The sequence below is a fragment of the Chelonus insularis genome, unplaced genomic scaffold (genome assembly GCF_013357705.1).
Source record: "Chelonus insularis isolate UGA/USDA-ARS -01 unplaced genomic scaffold, ASM1335770v1 contig_88_pilon, whole genome shotgun sequence".
NCBI lineage: Eukaryota > Metazoa > Arthropoda > Insecta > Hymenoptera > Braconidae > Chelonus > Chelonus insularis.
The window spans coordinates 1,133,981-1,153,627 of record NW_023276776.1 but is presented as its reverse complement, the minus strand read 5'-3'; the positions used below and the strand labels follow the sequence as shown (position 1 = coordinate 1,153,627).

General features: G+C 22.7%; 1 protein-coding gene across 1 annotated transcript in view; it reads left to right on the top strand.

The window, feature by feature from the left end:
• Positions 1-165: 165 nt before the first annotated feature.
• Positions 166-19,647, top strand: part of LOC118071588 (uncharacterized) — a 36,668-nt gene continuing 17,186 nt past the window's right edge. The window contains exons 1-5 of the mRNA XM_035090789.1: positions 166-240; positions 435-545; positions 1,579-1,654; positions 6,597-6,711; positions 8,366-8,466. Of these exons, the coding sequence (XP_034946680.1) occupies positions 8,464-8,466 (3 nt within the window). The 5' untranslated portion in view covers positions 166-240; positions 435-545; positions 1,579-1,654; positions 6,597-6,711; positions 8,366-8,463. The remainder of the gene's footprint in view (positions 241-434; positions 546-1,578; positions 1,655-6,596; positions 6,712-8,365; positions 8,467-19,647) is intronic.

Genomic DNA, 19,647 nt, shown 5'->3' with positions numbered 1-19,647 from the left:
GGATTTTATTTCGTAGACTAGTGATATTACACGGCTGTGTTGTAAATAAAGTTGGTTATTCTGAATTTTGATCAACAACAAAAGTGACCTTGTAAACGTTTTTGAAGTGAATAGTATTCTTATGAATTTTGAAAGCTTTTGAATAATAAATATCAACACGTGGAATAGAAATGTAATCTTCATAGCAAAATCCTGAAAATATGATAACATAATTGTCAACAATATTTGATGCAACTTTTGGTGTGTATTGAAGAATAACTTTTCGTAACGGCTAGAAATAAATTCTTCTTGGTATAGTTTGTAAACAATTGAATAAGTTTAGTTCGAAAGAGTAACAAAGAAAAAAGAAAAATATAACGTTAAATATAAACAAGTAGAATAGATTTCTAATTTGTAAATCACAAATATTAATTCTTCTTATATTATTTGTTCAGCTAATTCAAATTTCTATGATGTAGACATTCATATACATTCAGTCTTCGCTAATAGCCGAGGTCCAAAAGGTCCGAGCTGTCTATTTCTCTTTATTATGAAAGAAAAACATGGTTAGTGGTATTTTCATTTTTTTTTTTGCCCCACAAATAATCGTTAACACTGCTTTACTTTTAATTTATTGAATCAACCATAATATTTTAATGACCAGAAAGATATTGAGATCATATCCAATATTTTTCAAAAATTTCTTATTCTATAACTTTACGAATTACTTCATTATTATACTTATTAATAAAAGTACTTCTATTCCTTGCTTCTTTCTTGGATTTTTTTTTTTGAAAGTAAAAAGTAAAAATACAAATATCCAAGTATGTTGGCTTGTTATAATTTGTTGTCATTTAATATAAAGCCACAAGAACCTGCTAATTAGAAAAAAATTGAAATTAAATAAATGCTGATAGCAGTGGTAAACTATTTAAATAGTTCATCATTGCTAGGAGTCGTTTTGTAAATAATTGATTTTTGTTAAATATAAATAAATAACAAGCTTCTTGGTATTTTAACTAAAGATATACTTGAATTTAGCAATTATTAATTATACTATTGGTATTTAGTATTCAAGTTGATTGATAAGTAAAGTCAGCTTCGATCTGTTTGGTAGAAGCATTAATAATAATAATAGACAACATATTTACATGAATATATTAATAATTGCTTATTAATTCATTAAGTTTGGTTAAAATTATTGTTCTTAATTACAAAAATTATGCTTATTTCATTGACCTGATTAGTAAATATTAAACACTAAAGTGCAGAGCTTTGATGACAAAATTTATTTTATTATTCTCGAGTATTTAAATTGAAATTTTTCTTATAAAATATATTTAATAAATAATAATCTGAACTGACAATTAATAAGGCACTGATCAAAAGGTGTTCAAAGCTAACTAATTGTTATATTAATTGGCTAAAATCAATTATTTATAATGACTTGATGTATTCGACCTCAAATTATTGGAGTTTTCACTTCAATTACATATTGATTGATTCTCGAATAAAACGTATGTAGAACTAATATAAATTTACCATAATAATTATTATTTAAATTATATTATAATTATTATAATATAATATCTTTTTCAGCTATTAACAAATATTGGAAAGGCTTTTTGCTGTTGTCAAGCTGTGTTCAATCAGTAATCTACTTCTTTTTATTCAAGTAAGTATTAAAGAAAAACTATCAAATTTTTTTATTTTTTTATTCTTTGACAAACAAAAATATCATACTATTTATAAAAATATAAATTCATTAAAGTGATCAAGCAGATTTAGTGTATTAGGTGTTTTTTAAAATTATGGTGTAGAGTTTTTTTCATTGTTTTTGAAAATGGATATTTTATTTTAGTTTTTTATGATAGCATGATGAAAGTTAAGATAAAAAAAAATATTTTCCGTAGCATTAGACATGCATTATTTTAAGAATAATATAAATATAACTGTATTCACGTAAAATCTTTGTTTTAATTAAAAAAAAAAAAAGAAAAGAATTTGAACAAATTCAATATTCCTAATTTTAAAATAACAAAAATGATCTGTAATCAAAATTATCGATATTTCAGTAAAGTAAACCGGATTGTATATAAAATGTTTTCTTCTAAATCTTATATATATGAGCTTTTATATAATTCGTTATGCAACATTCATGCTCTAAGCAAATGGATACATACATATCTTTGCATAAATTTGATGCTTATTTTTTTACTCATTTTTCTCATGCTTTTTTTTTTACTTTCTCTGTGAGCCATTCATTCTCCATATGTTGATACCTAGTGAACATTATTATCCTGGCCGTTTACAGGGCTGTCAAATATAATTCTATGCATACTGTATGCATATATTAATACCAGGTATATTCTTGCATAATTAGCATTAGTTTTTATGTACCTTTACACATTCTCTTTCTAAATAATACCAACGGTAAAATTATATGAGCTAGTGACAATTGGTCTATGTTCTTTAGCGAACTTCTCTTTTTGTTACATTTTAAGTTGAACAATGATCCCATTTATTGTGTATCAACTAGTTTATTCATTTCTGTATTAATTATATGCCTACAGTTTCAATCACAATGATATGGGTGAGAATAATTTACTTTTAACCGTTGCCAATCTTTGTGAGAAAATGAATAGGTTTATCAATTAAAAGAATTAATTAAAAAATTTGAACAAATCTTTGTCTAAAAACTAGTTTGAATGAATATCATATTTTATAAACAATAATAATAATAATACACATTTAAAGATGGATGTATATTTGAATTTACTTTGAATTAATTGTATTTTTTGTAGTAGTTTATTTTATTAGATATATTAATATGAAGTTACATTCCATTATGATAATGCCAACTGATATGCACATTCTGACATGCTGTATGTGTATGAGAAGTATATTTCTCTAGCCAATAGTCAATTTCTCTTGAATCAAAATCAGATTTCGAAAGCTAATATACAAATTACGTTTATAACCAAAAATCAACTGTTAGGTGGTCTGAGCAAATAAAAAGGTATAGAAGATTATGAAAAAACATTTTTACATCGAGTGGTATACAATAGGAATGTGTCTACAGGTATATTTATGATTTTATTCTAGTGATTCGAGGGCGCATTAACTTTTAAAGCCTTACATTGTTATGTTGGTGTTGCATAATTTCTGTAGAGCACAATTATACTTGACACAAAAGTTCTGTGACCTGTCAATATAATATACGATCATGAAATAGGGTTGAATTGACGTCCGCAGATTATTGATTGTTTTGTAATCGAAACCTTTTAATACAAACGAAAATATTTTTGAGAAAGCTTTTCAGCTAAATAATTAAAATGGTAATTCAAATTTGACTACTTTAATCAGATTATTTAGAGTCTATAAGTGTAACATATTTGTCTTTAATACATATAATGAGACAATAAATTTTAATTACTTTGTAAAATTAAATTAAAATTAATATTTTACATGAGATATAACTACAAAAGTGTATGTATGTTTATCAATAATAATAAGTTTAGTAGTGATTCATTTTTAAATTTAATTTGATTGCTTCACTTTGACAAAATAATTTTCCATGTATATTATTACCTTTAATTTATACAAAATCATTATTTAAATTAATTTATTATTATCGATTAACCAAATAAATTAAATAAATATCTCAACTCTGTATTAATTGAAAAAATCTTTTGACTTTGTGCGAGTTTCAACTACACATAATGTCTATTTGTTTTTAATTAACTGTGTCCATACTATATTGAGTTTATTTATTATAATAGCATGTTGATAAAAAACTGGTAAAAATAAATGTAAAACATTTAAACTAGAGAGCATATATATATAATATTAAAAATTATGATATATATTATGTATGATAATATTTGTCATAAAATTATTATTTGTCAGTAATTATAGATGTTCAGGATCAATATATTAAAAATAATTTAGTAATTAATATGCTTCAGGAGAATTAACATCAATGTAAATAATTAATATACAGCAAATTAATTATTTTTCAAATTTATTTCATGATGAATTATTTTTTATTCATAATCTCAACATGTAGAGTATTATAATATAAATAATGGAGAAAATTTTCAAGTAAAAATTAATCTAAAGTATGGTTTAAATTTTGTCCTGCAGTAGAGTAATTGTAGGACGCAACGACAGTAATACAATTTTTACTTCAGAGTAGAGTAATTTTTACCCTCTGTGAATGCAAAATTTTATCGGTCAAAAAAAAAAAATAAAAAAATGAAACATTTTATTACAAGTTTAAATAACGATTAATCATAGATACACATTAAATGTTTGTGAAATCTATTTATTTATTTTATTCATGCTATTTTGCTACTACATGTCTAGAATCAGTACTGGTTTTACAAGTATGTGTGAATATATAACCATGGTTTATTTAAAATATTTAATATATCCCAATGGTAATTATCATTCAATAGTTATTATAAACTTGTATGGTAATTAAATGCAACATCAGTTGATTGTTTATTTATAGAATAGATTCTATCATTCGTGTGAATGATTATTTTATATAAAAAAATTATATTTTCTTTGTTCGTTCAAAATATTCGACTCCAATACATTGAAAAGTTGTATTTCCTGTTTCAAATGACACAAAAAAAATGCGCCCTTCTGATTGTCACGCTGGTATACAACGAGATAAACTTTAAATTATGATTGAAGTATGATTTTAATAAATAAGATGAAAGTATGTTTGAATTAAAAAATATTTTATTTTTAAATAAAATAGACAACTAAAGAATTTTTAATATAAATGAAATAAAATCCAAAAATCGTATTTTGTGTTATATTTTGATGAATTTAAGATTCGATCCAATGAAAGTACATTTTTTGGAATGAGGATGGGAGGTAGCTGCTTTATTACTGTATTGATCGTGGACCTTGCTCTTTACAGTAAAGATTCTGCAAAGTGATAAGAATGCAAAATAAAAATTATACTTCGATGAATGGAAATATTTTGTTTTAAATTTTTACATCATAAATCAACATAAACAAATATTGTATAATTAAAAAATTCTAGAATCATAATAAATTAGCGATTTTTTTTTATATAAATGAATGTATGTCTGAGTAATTTGGAAGTATTTCGAAAATTCTGATTACTTCATTTTTGTTATATTGTTGTAATAATAATATAGATAAAAGTGTTTATTATTTTTACTTGGAATTAAAAGTTTTATTGAAGATTGAATGTAGGTAATGCGATTAAGTTAGCAAAATTGAAGATTATTAATAATTAATTAAAGTAGATAACTTGGTTTTCAGTAGATTTATAAGTTATTACGCTGTAAATTCAAGTGTATTTTTGTTACACATCTAAACGTGTTAAATATGATGTCACCAATTTGATTTATTTGTAATTACTTTTAATGTGTTTCTAAATGTGTAAAAAATGTCAATGTTAATCAACTGGGTGACGTCGTATTTAACATGTTTAGATGTGTAACAAGAATGCACTTGGATTTGCAGTGTCGTTTTTTAATATAATCATAGGTATTACATTATTTAATTATAATTTAATAACAATAGATATTAGAAATACTTGAGTAAACATTTTTTTTTGTATTTTTAATCAGTTTAACTTGAACTTAGTTAATTTTAACTAGCCCATTGTACACAATTATTGTTCACAATTTATTTATATTTTATATTTTTATAAATTTTATCTTTGATAATGTTAAAATACTTCACTCAACTATTTTACTGAATAATTATGATATTATTCATGTGATAGTGCGTGAAAAATTCTCTTTTAATTATTTAAATGCACAAAGTTATTAATTTTATCGGTTTTATTTGTTATAGAATGTTATATTTAGCGTCATTTTTAGAAATTAAATTTATAGTTTCCGATTAGACTTAAAAAAAAAGAATTGATAGAAAAAAATTCTTCTTTCTATTAATTACGTTCCGGAGAATTGATATAATTGTTTTATAGATATTTTAAAAAATTATGATTATATTAAGAGGATACATAATTATTTTAAATTTATTTGAATACATAAAATTAGAATTTTTCGTGTATTAAAAATTGATCAAGTTCATAATGTTAATATCATACTGCTATGGTAGCTACAATTATTCTCCTTTTTATCAGAGAATTTTCTCGTAATCATACTGATCATTCATAACTTCAATTACAATAAAAAAAAATTTTTCTTTATTTAAACATTATTTTTAATAGACCGAGAATCTAAACTGTTGGTGAGAATTGACTAATTTTTATCAAAGTTATAAAATTAAAATAAAAACCTGACCAATTACTTTCAATTATTTTCTACAGCTTCTAATGAATTTTTTTATTGAAACAAAATAATATAAAGATAAATTTATTCAGCATCTCCTGAAATATAATTCTTTATCAACCAAACAAACATTTATCAATAGCCATAATGTATATTAGTGATGATCTATTTTCATTTTAATAACTTTTTTAAAAATAATTTTTTCTTATCATCCCTATTGGAAATTCAGGATTATGGTGAAGGATAATTAATTAAATAGAGACTGAATTTCCTTAAACATTATTTTGTAATAAAGACAATTAATTCTCTCTTTTTTGTTTATATTTACAGATATTTGCAGTATGTAACAAAGTATTGCATAAAAATAAAAGTTCCTTTGACTGATCCAAGTGCTTAAGGATATTTATTAAAAAAATAAGATAGGAATGGCTTGTAGTCCTTACAGGTGTGTATTAAAAATTCACTTGTTTATATTTTGTTAAACTTAAAACAAAACTGTTAAATAGATGATGAATAAATTGAGATTCATTTTTATCCAAAGAATTGAACAATTCCCTACTTGGAATTGCTGAGAATTTCAAGTAATGATTATTCTTCTCAATAAATCTCGTAAATGTCGTAAAAAGACCATTTAGATGGTAAATATGAAAATCAATAAAAAGTCTCTAACTACAACATATTACTTTTTTAGTTATAACAGAAAGAATCTTCTGTTTCTTTTTACTTCATCTTTACTCTGACACTCCTCTTATTGATCACTTTTTCTTTTCCTTTTTCAAGTCTCTAGTCATACTCTTCTAACTTTTCGTCTCACTCTTACATCTTTTATCTCTTTCGGATTTTATCTGTTCACCTTCCCACGGTAAAATCCACTCCTTGTAACCTCACCAACCAGATACCTTCTTCTTACTTCAGTCTTTTTCAATTATTTCATCTGAATAAGTTGTATGAATAGTTATCTGATCTATGTCTATTATATCTAAATTACTATTACTATTCAAAAATATCCTTAATACCATTATTTATTATTATATTAATATCATAAACATTAATTAAATATATTTCTTAGAGTCTAAGATTATCATAAGATAATTTTTATTACTTCTAAGACTGTGATACAGTTTGATTTTTAATTAAATCTTGCTATTGATATTAAATTTTTTTAATAACTAATAAGTATTAGAAAAACACAATTATTAACTTATTTTTAATATAAATAAACTACAAAAAAATAAAGATTAATTTTAAGATGAAAACATTAAATTCCAGACAATTTATTCTCTTGAAACGAACGACCAACGATCATTAAGGGTTGATAAATATCTTGCACAAAATTAAAATAGTTGTGGTTATTTTTATTTGTTGCGAATTTATTAAAATACATTAATTATTGTTATTTACTAAAAACAATAAAGATCATTTTATTTCTTCTAGTATTTTTATTATTATATTTAAATTATTTTTAGTTGGTTATTAAATATATAGATAATTGGATAAGTTTTAATATTAAACTGACATTTATATTATTTTTGTCATGTGCAGATAAATGTAAAGTATTAAGTAAATTTTTTATAAATTATTTAATTTATTAAGAATATTAATATCTGCTTTATATATGCAAAGATTCCTGTTATTAATATAGATTTCGATTTATTCTATTTTAAATTTGTTATTATTGGCGATAAATGATTGAATATAAATAATTCTGACATATTTTAAAATTTAATAATAATTATCAATTAATTAATATTAATTATTTGACTATTAATAGTCAGGAAAGCTTATAAAAACGTTATACATTATTATTTAGTTAATTAAATGATATAAATTTGATAATTAAAATGATGAACAATAAATATAAACTTAAATAAATTAATTGTATTGAAATTTTGAAAGTTATAATATTAATGTTAAAAGGAATGAATGTATGTATAATGTTTTTATATTCTATGTCAAACTAGAAACTAAATCCGGTTTTGTTAAATGAATTATTCGGTTTTAGATGACAATGCTTTCCAAGTTGACACATCAATACAAGATGTAACAAGGATGAGACTTAATTATAATATTATTAATTTTATTCTATTTATTTCTTACAGTTGGTGAGATAGTTTTAGATTTTATTCTTCAACATCCGAGAATGAGTACGGGAAATTAAAATAAACTTGAATAATTGGAGGATAATATGTCGTGAGAAATGGTGAGTCATTTGTAAATTATTTTTTATCTTATTAATGCTATTGTTTAATTTTTAATAAATATTATTATGCATTAAAAGAACCGAATTTATTAACGTTACAGTAATATTACTGTAAATGTTATGAATTTTTTTTTCTGCGTGTCAAATTATGACCGAGACATTCATTTAAGTCATTTCAAAAAATATTTCTTTTTAAAATAATTCAAAATTATATAGTAGATAATAATAATAATAAATAGATTAAATAAAATAAATATGATTGAATTAAATTTTATATATATATTTATTTTGGAATATTTAATTTAATTTAATTATCCTTTGAACGTATACACAATTAATTAATGTGAATTAAATTTACCTCTTTGGATTGTTTAAATTTTGAAATAAAAATTCATACGATGAAACACTGTTGAAAAAAAATAATTTTGAATAAAGAGATGAAAGAAGTGTTAAAAGATGACAAAAAAAATAAATTTTTATCAATAAAATGAAAGTAACAAAAAACAGGTTTAATCTATTTATTTTTATAATAATACTATATATTATTTTTTTCACTATCATTACAAATATATCTTTTTAATAAAATACCTATTTGTATTTATTAATTTAAAAATATTAATTCAATAAACTTTTATACTTATTATCAGTAAATGATAGTGAAATTTTATTAATAATTATTCAAAAATTTTTCATCTATTTTTACATTGAATAAAAATTTTCGAAGCTTTTTTTATTTGTTTTTAAATTTAAAAAAAAAAAATTTGAAGCTTTCAAAATTCCTAATGTTATTTTAAATTTCTAACACAAGTTTAATTATTGAATGTCTAATGATGTTTAGTATGTATTTTTTAAAAAAACATTACCGTATTTTTGGAGTCACTTTTGGAACCTTTAAACTCCAAAAATATTTCTTTAATAATTTTAATATATAAACAAATATCAAATGAATAACTTTAGCAATAAGATGGAAGGAAAAAATTCTAACAACGAATTCCAAATAAATCGAGACCAATTAGTCTATTAATTTAAACATTAAATGAAAGATTGACGAACAATTATTCTGTCATATGTGAAATCTTGAATTAAAATTTTAAAAACAATAGTGCAATGGGAGGGAGTTTATTTCAAGGGAAGTTTAGCTTTTTTTATATATACTACACAACCGTCTTTCGATAAGTAATGTGGGTGTGGCAGAGGCGTAGGTATCCATCAAGTAAGGGGAGAAGCACGTATAGGATTTGCCGAGTTAAATCTTTCTCCCGTTCACACATGGAACGTTCGTCCCACAAAAAACGCTTCTCATACGTAATTCGACAAGATTCATGATTCGCTAGAACGACCCTCTACTTACAATCCCACATGTCTAAAATTCGAATACAGCCAACTTGCAGATAACGCATGGGCAAAAGAGATATGGATTCTATACTTGTATATATCATTGTGTCTACCTCAATTGATCAACTGATGATTCTTAAAGATTTATTCATTAAACTCCATTTTATTTTTCAAATAATACCGTTTTAATTATTTTCATGGAATATTATCAATAATTTAGACTTTGAAGTTAATTATTTTTTACACATCTCGTATACAAAAACTCCCTCTCTCGAGCTCTCGTCTGATGTTCTTGAGACTAAAAGAGACTCGGTAATGAATATTGGAAAGTCTTCAGATTTTTTTTTTAACACACACACACACACACACACACGTATAATATAGTTTATGTTGAAAATTTTTAGTCAATAGATTTTGTTAATTAAATTGCATATGTTAATTTTTTAGAATGAATTAGTGGTTTTCAACAAGTAGATATTTAGAAAATTATTTAATTATTCAGTCAAATTATATTTTTTGTAATAAATTTAAATATTGACTAATATTTATTATAAAATTCTTAACACAAGTGATTCTTGTGTTAGCCTTTCAAAACCAATCTCGGGTTGAGCAAGTTTTTTAAAAATCATTTAGATGTTTTTTTTTTTTTCTTGAAAGAAAGAAATATTCTGTTGATTTAATTTTGAAAAATAAACGCTTTTTCATGGAGCTTTAATAAATTTTTAAATACATAATAACATACATATTCATGGTTTATGGTAACTTTTAATATTTATAAGTATTAAATATACTTATTTTATATATTTATTATTTATTTATATATACATATATGTGTATTAATAATATATTAGATCAAAAATACATTGAAAAAAAAATTTTTCATAACAAGTAAATATGTAATAGTTGTAGAATCAAGTAAATAATTACTTATAATAAGTAAATAATTAGAATAAATATTAAATAGTCATTTAATAAATTATTTATTTAACACTAGAAATTATTTACTATTTTTTTAGTATACAGTAACTTAGGTCGATTAAATCTGCAATTAATTATATGATATATTTAATACAAATAATATTAAATAAATAAATAATTTAAACACTTTACTTTTAAATTCATCGGAATTCTTAAATGAGAACAAAATTAAAGCAAAAAAAACTATTTTTTTTGCTGCAGTATTAATGAAATATTTAGTTGTTTCGAATATTAATTATTTTAGAAAAGTAATATCGTATTATAAACTATTTAATACTAATAATAATAAATATTTTTAAAGAATTGTTCTATAATATGAACATCAATGTCGATTAATCAAAGAGAGCTTTTTGTTGAACACATATCATCAATAAACTCAATTAGATATTCTATTATCAGTTGTATTTTAAAGTTATTTCTGAGATATTTTATGTTATAAAGTATTTAGTAACATTTTACGATAAGATTTTTAAGAAATAAGTATTAATTCCGAAATTTAACTCTCTTTAATAGACAAATAATCTATTAGATATCGAATTTAGCTATTAAAAATTTCATTACAATTAATTCAACTAAAGTTTTAGTTAACAGTAAGAATATTCTAATCGTTAAAAAGTTAAAGAACTGTAAGATACGAGTAAATTAAAAAAAAAATAAAACATAAAATGGATACTTTCTTCATTGGAGAGTTGATCATGGAGATATTTAACCAAATATTATTAATATCTTGATTTTCAAATAACTAATTAAATTGTTTATCAGTATCAGAGAAGGTAAATTTTATTAAAGAACAATTATGCAACGATAGAATTAAAAAATATATATTTTATACATAGGCATAAGTTTTCGTCTGACATTAAGTAGTATCACATAGTTTAGAGTCACCTCAACCGTCGTCTGATATTTTATTTTTAGCATCAAACTGATTATTAATTGCACTTTATCAAGTATTATTTGGATAATTTATTGTCAGAAACTAACTGTCGCATTTTTTTTTTTAAACAAATTAGGTTTTCATTTTACTTGTTATTACTTCAAATTATTCTACATAATGATAAATAATAAATTCATGAGAGACAGATTATGTAACAGTTATTTTATTGTCAACAAAAATATAAAATAACTTTTCTTATTCTACACAAGAATATTTACAAGCTTTTAGATACATATAAAGTTTGGAAATTTGATTGGAAAAAAAAAAAAAAATTAAAATGACGAGCTGAAAAAAGCTTAATATAAAAATTCTTAGAGCTTTTTATTACTCCATATGACGCAATACTTTATCGAGATTATTCTTCTGTCTCAACATAAAACGAAATAAAGACTGTTAAATTCTTTTTCATTATTATCGGATATTTTTGCAAACATAAAAGTTAATTAAATAATCAAATCATAATTTTTTTACATTTTAATCGAATATTAAAGGGAATGTTTAATTTAAATAATGAGATACTCAAACGTAAAATTATTTATTTTATGAAATAATAATAATAGTCACATTGAAAATTAATATTTTATTTTGACAATGTTAAAAACGATAAATTATTTCGTGATCTTAATATTCCATTCAAACTTGAGATCTTCTTGAGAAAAAAGCTTTCACAACAAATCTCGAATTTTGGTTGTTATTTAATTAAATGCATTAATAAAGCCTATGCCATATTACAAAATTTGATATTAAAAATTTCATTGTACAAACAATACAATGCAAAAATTATTTATCAACTAATAGGTAATGTTAAATAAATTTTATTCAAAAAAGTAACATAATATTGTATTGTAATATAATACAAATAGAATATTGGATGAGGATCAATTTAAAATTATTATAACAAAATGCATATACATATATATAAGGAGTGTCTGTTCAAAAGGTCCTATTTCCCTGTAGAAAGAAATGAATTTTTATTCATAAAAATGTTTTAATAAAATGTACATCTATATCAGTTAGCCTTATTTGCGTTAAATCCAATAATAACAATTATTATTCTATTTAATAAACAATTTAAATACTCTTTATTGTTTCCTGTAAAGTTTCGTTCATCATGGCAATTGAATTTTTTAAACAGACTCACTTCCTATATGGAAGATAATTTTTTTTAAGCTTCTAGAAAGAAATTTGGTACACGATTAATTTAAAAATTAAGAAAGTCCATAGCATGAATAATATTCTATAAATCTTATGTAAACAAAAATATTTTAATGTCATTAAACACTATAAAATGTTTAATAAACAAAAAAAAATACTTATATGACCACAATCTCTCTTCAGAAACATAAAACAAAAAATATTAAGTCTATTTCTACATAAATAAAAAATAAATAAATTTATTTTGCATATATTCAAACAAGAAAAAAACTGATTTTATTAAAAGTCATTGTTAATTGTATATTTGTGAGTGATAGAGAAATTGAATTGATATTTTATCAGTAGTTTTGAATTTTAAATGAAATGTTTAGATGTTAAACAGAAATAAATGAATAAATTTTTAGAACAAAACTAAAATAAATGTTAAAGAAGAAAAATATTTCAACATAACTCTTTTTAAAACCGGCTTACCAAGCTTGAAATAATAAAGGATTTTTTTTCTAACACGAAAACAGTGGAACACCCTTACCTTATTCTTATAGTCAGACCGGTTTTAGTAGTAACCCTATTCAGGCCGGTTTGACAAAAGGTTGGTTTTTTATGTAATGACTGAGTCATGAATTTTTTTTTGTATACGTACTAATTGTTTTTGAAGCCGGCATTATTTATGCGTTTAATATTTTAACCATATGCCTAGATTTCATTCTATGTATACATAAGAGTATGCAAAAAATTCGTAGTTGTATGAAATCTCAAATGTATAATGAGAATTTTTTTTTTGTAAGTTAAAAAAAAAAAGCTATCAACTATGGAAATTTCAATGAACAGGGATAAAAGACAGTTGTTTCATTTATTGATCTTTAGTATTATTCATATTCGCAATGAACTCTTGAAGTTTTTGCAGATATAAAAAATTCAGTCACTATTGAGATATTTCTAAGGTCTTTCATCAGTTAAATAGGTGTGAGTTTAGAACGTACTGATAGGTTTTTTTTTATTCAGCATTAAAAAAGAGTATAAAATCGATGAATAATAAATGAAAACCATCCAAAAATTGGGAGAATTGTTTAAATATTTTTTATTCTTTTAAACAAAGCATGGTCTAGCTGCACTCTACTTTTAAACTTAGTCCAACTCAACTAGATATATTCTATAGGCTATCTTCAATTTCACTAGTAAATATTCATTTATTCAATTTAGAAAAAAAGAAAGTCTATAAAATTTTAAAATCTCAATTGAATTTTATATCACAGCATGGAATTATTTGTTCCTACTTGCACTAGTTTAGTTTTCAATGGATCTACAGGTTAGACAATCAAAGCTTTTTGGTAGATATGATTTTTAGGCATCTAAGAGTCCAAGTTATCGATAGATTAACCGATTAAATTTATCAATACATCAAATCAATGTGATGTTTGTTTAAGAATAAGAACAAGTGAGACATTGTTATTATATTTACACAACTATTTAACATGCTTAAAAAAATGGTAGATGTTGAAGAGCTTTTTTTGGTTTTTATTCCTGGAGTTAATTTATTTAATCACATTAGAGTCTATCTAGAATGTGTAAATAAGAAAACATAATTATTTTCATGCCAAAGATTCTATTTTTCATTATTGTTCATTTAATACTGTAAACATGCATGAAGTATTTTTTGAATGAAAATTAAAGCAAATATTTTTATTCCAAGTTATCAAGTATCTTTACCTGGACCATTTAGTATCTATCTATATGAACTCATCTACATCATTGTTACTTAATTCTAATGTTCACATGAAAGGTTTCATTAATTTTATGAGGAAAATCATATTTTGCTAGATGAAAGGAGATTATAATTAGAAATGATTATTTTTCTGAATGAAGGACGTTTATTTTTTCAGTATTAAATATTAATTATGAAACATTGTCAATTAAAGTAGTCATTTTATTTTTCAATAGATCAATTATATCAATAAATCTTCTAAATTTTCTTTACAATCTTTTTGCTATTTTATTCTTCTTCAGTTATCTCATTGTTCGGGTTCAATATTAGGTATTCTTTCAGCAGTAAATTAATAATCGTCAAGGTTTTCAAGTTCATCAAAATATTCTACAAAGCTTTTTGGTTAAACTTAGCATTTATTATACAACTAATGATAGAGTTGGAACAAAATAAACTCTATAACTTTTTTTTTTATTACCAATGAATTAGTTGACATTGCAAAATATTATACGATTTATCAGTGATATCTAAACATTTCATCTAAATGTCATTTTAATTTATTAAACATCTTCAAACATCAACATACCTTATTATCTTCACAGAAGGTTCTTGGATGATATCAATTCTATTAAAAAAAAAGGATAAAAAGGAATATAATGACAATATAACTAATTAAATTTATTCAATATCAATCTCTTCAGAAGTGAATTAAATGATTATTCACTTATTTATTTTTTTACATAAAGTTAAATATGTTTTGGAGTTTATCATCATCATCATCTCCACTTGGGTAGCCATTTTATTGAAGATTCTCCAGTAATTATCATCCCATGTTAGGATTTTACATTTAACATTATTCAATGATATTATAAACAATCAGGAAAAAAATATGTATTATATTTTATGAATATAAAATCTGAAAGTAATGATAATGATAATTATTACTGAAACTTAGGTTGGGTATTTAGAGTGCTTAATTATTAATACATCAATATTCAAGGATTCATTTTAAAAAAAGACATTTTATTTAACATATAATCATGTTTATCACTGATAAGTTTATTAATTAAATCCATTTCATATTAAATGCACTGATTGATTAATTAATTGTATGGAATTTATCAATGATTTAAGTTTTCAATACTCAATTGATCGTCTACAAAAGAAATGTTTTCGATTCTTAGTACAGGAAAATAATTGATCTAAATATGTCTTTAATAATAATCCACATGGTACAATCAAATCTCATACTCCTTTTCACAATTATCGAGTAATTTCCTAGACCAACTTTCATAAACTTCAATTAGCGCTTCTCTGACCATAATTTGCCAATTAGACAACATACTAGTGTATCCTCTTGTTGGTTTATTATTCCTTTAGATTGATGTTCAGGCATCTGAAAATAAAAAAAGACAAAATCCACTCTACAACGTGGGCATGTACACAATCACGTTTTAAAATTACCTCATATACAAATCGATGGAATACATTGATGCTAGAGGAATCGATCAAATGTCCAGGTCTTCACTATTTCTCATTAGCTATTGTTCAAGTTTTAATTTCCGTTGTTTTCTGGTAAGTCCGAGAGCACGGTAAAAAGTTCCTACTTTATCAAAGACCACGTAGGAACTCCATACCTCGCTATTGGATAATTACCTTCAAGCCAATTTATTTATCAAATCTCAATATGACTGGATAATGAAGTAGTGATTTATTTCATTTGCTGAGTTTTATTTTCAAGATATATCTTTGCATTTTTGTTATTCTTTTTTATCATTAGAGGAGATGATGCTGAAATAATTATCAACAATGGTGTCGTTTTTTCATCTTTTAATCATTGTTCCATGTGAACAATGATCACCAGTGATCACCAATTAAATTTGATGAAGGAAATAAACATCAAACTTAGATGGCTTAATTGTTTATTTAATTCATACTTAGTTTCAATAATTATTGAACAGTATTTCGTTGTATATATTAATATCTATTTTTTCATACTAAACATCTCATACCACTAGAATATGAAACATTACATTCAATACCCAAAGTCCAGCAATTAAATAATTATTCATTATTATTTAATTATAATATAAAAGAAGAAATAGAAAAAATTTATATAAAATGTTTTATAATGTACTCAGTATTAAATCAATTATTAAATGGATTGAAAAAAAAAATCAGTATGACTCATTTACACAAATAGTAATTAAGAAGCAATGATCCTGAACTTTTTATTGAATTAAAAATAAATTTAATCATACAATAATATGATATGCAAATGTAATATTTTTTTTGTGATGTTTTAGCTCATGATTAAACAGATTTTTTAAGTAAACTCACTGCAAATTTAAAATTCATTATTACTATTTGTATTTCAAATGAAACTCTGATTCAAATATTTTTCTTTTATTTGAGTAAATTGTTCGATAATAATTCATTTTTATTAAATCAATGAATAGATATAAAAAAATATTAATTGACAAAGTAAATGTCTTTAATTTGGATTATAGTTGATATTTTTTTTTTTTTTTTTAAGTTGATTTAATGATTTTTACCTGATTTATTCCAAAAGAGTAATTTTAATGATATGCTAAAAAATATAAATAATTATTAAAAATAATTGAAAAAAGATTTTAATAAAAATTATACTTGATTTTTTCTTTTATACATACGTACACATAGCCTTCAATTGATTTTTAATTATCCGGAGTAACGAAACACTTCTTACCCCTTCAGTCGCAGTTGTGACTCCTGATCTGACCTGTGTAGTTTAGAATTCATTTATTTATTTAGACTTGAATTCTTAGTGATAGATTTAATTACAAGCCTTCTAAAATATCCATTTTATTGACAAAGAATTTTTAAAATTGATCTATTGCTTGCTTAAAAGTATTACATCAAGGATAAAATGTGAACGTAAGACAAATATAATTGAATTTCTCGGAGGAAAATCGATTTCTTTTGCATTTGTTTCAAGGCTTTAAAAAGTTGCTATTTTAATCATTTTAAATATATTTCAATTACATATAAATTTTAGATGTTAAAAAAATTCATAGATTCATTAAAAGTTTAACAATAAAGGTACTGAAAAATTTTCATTTAATTAAATTATTTTACAGCTTTGCTATTATAATAATATTTAAATTATTTATTTTTATTTAAATATAAGTAGCATATTTATTATTAACATTTCTCAACTTTATATTCCATGAATGATTTCAATTCAATTCATATTTGTTTAATTATGATCCCCAATTTTCTAGCTCATTTAATAATAAAATTATTAAAAATTATTATTAAATACTAGATTTAAATTAATCATCTTACCTAAGACTTGTAAAATAAATTTACCTAATTCGTTAAAGAACGTCTCTAGCAACAAGTAATTTTTAAGAAAACAAATATGTAGATGGTTAAATTTATTTGATTTATGATCTATGATTTTTAATTGTTACTGTTTCTGTAAATTAAAATAACTACAAATCTTAGTGTTTTATTTTAATACATTAAAAGAGGCGTCTTATTTTTAAAATATTTAAAACAAATGGATGACGTCATATTCAAACACTTTTAATGTATTAAAATAAAACACTAATATTTGCAGTGATGTTTAAATATTTTTTTTTTCGTCAGTATTAATTATATTATTTCATGCTTGTGTAAATTTACTCTGTTAGAAATGGGTACAATGTATTTATTGTATATTAATTTGTGATTTTTTGTATAACAACTTATTACAATTCCCAGTTCTATGTACAGTTGAATTGTCGACTCTATAGGACACGATTAAACATCGTGTATTTTTCTGGAAATAAATAAATAATATAAATAAATAAAATAATAATAACAGATTTTAATGACATTTTATTTTTAAAAATGTATATTTTTATTTTTATGTTGATAATTATATTCTCATGGTATTTCTTGTCTGTAAAACTTGAATTAAAAGTGAGAATATTAATGAAATATACACGATGATATATCTGCAGCGTCGGCGAAAGCTGAATCATCAGAGTAGTGGAGAAGGTAGCCGCACACCGAGCACCACTGCTCAACACAATTAGAATTTGAAGCACTCCACTCCTAAATATAAAAATTTTTAACATTAAATCACATTAAAATAAATATTAAATTTTTTTTATAAATCTTAAATCATTATTGATAACATCTAAAATATAAAAATAATTAATCATCAATTTCTATAAAAAATTAAACAACTTTGCTCTTTTTTTTTTTCAAACCACGAATAACTAGGAATAAATGTCGAATAACTAATTAATTTTATTAAAGATAAAGTAATAAATATTTGATCAAAATTAACAGTTAATGTAGACATGATTAAAGGAGTATTTAAATAATTTTATAGAAAAATTAAAGTTTTACAATGATTTATTATCTAAAAATATCAAAATAATGTAAATTTAGTGATATTTTTATGTTATGATAATTATTATTAGAATATTAGAAAGAATTAATAAAGTTTTGAATGATGAATAAAATAGATGTTCATCAAAATGATATCTTTTATGAAAAATATTCAAAAATAAATCGAAAAATTTCATGATGCTTGGAGATGAGGAAGCGGGAGAAAGCAATATACGCGTCTATCCTTTCCCTATGTGATGTGTAAAAGCCTGTTTGCATTAGATGCGAATTTGTGACATGAAAATGACATGGGAATCAAAGTATTTCAAGAAATATTTTGATATTACTCCTTGAAATTTATTCCAAGTGAAATCTAAATATTCATAAAAATCGATTTTTTCAAATTAAATTTTTACAATACTTTTTTTCAATTAAAAATAATTATTTAATTTATAAAAAGCACAAAAATATATAGCTGCCAATGATGTTGTCACTGACTCTATTGTAGTTTCATATCCAAATTAATCAATAAACGTTCTTTATTTTTTTGCTTAAAATTCATTTATAATTTATCATAATAATTAATTATTTTTATTATTAAATAGCTTTAAATGGCTTTAAATAATATCCTTTTTAAATATTCTATCAATATATTTATTTGAAAATTTAATTCAATTTAAATAGAATGATATTTTCTTTAGAATATAATTGA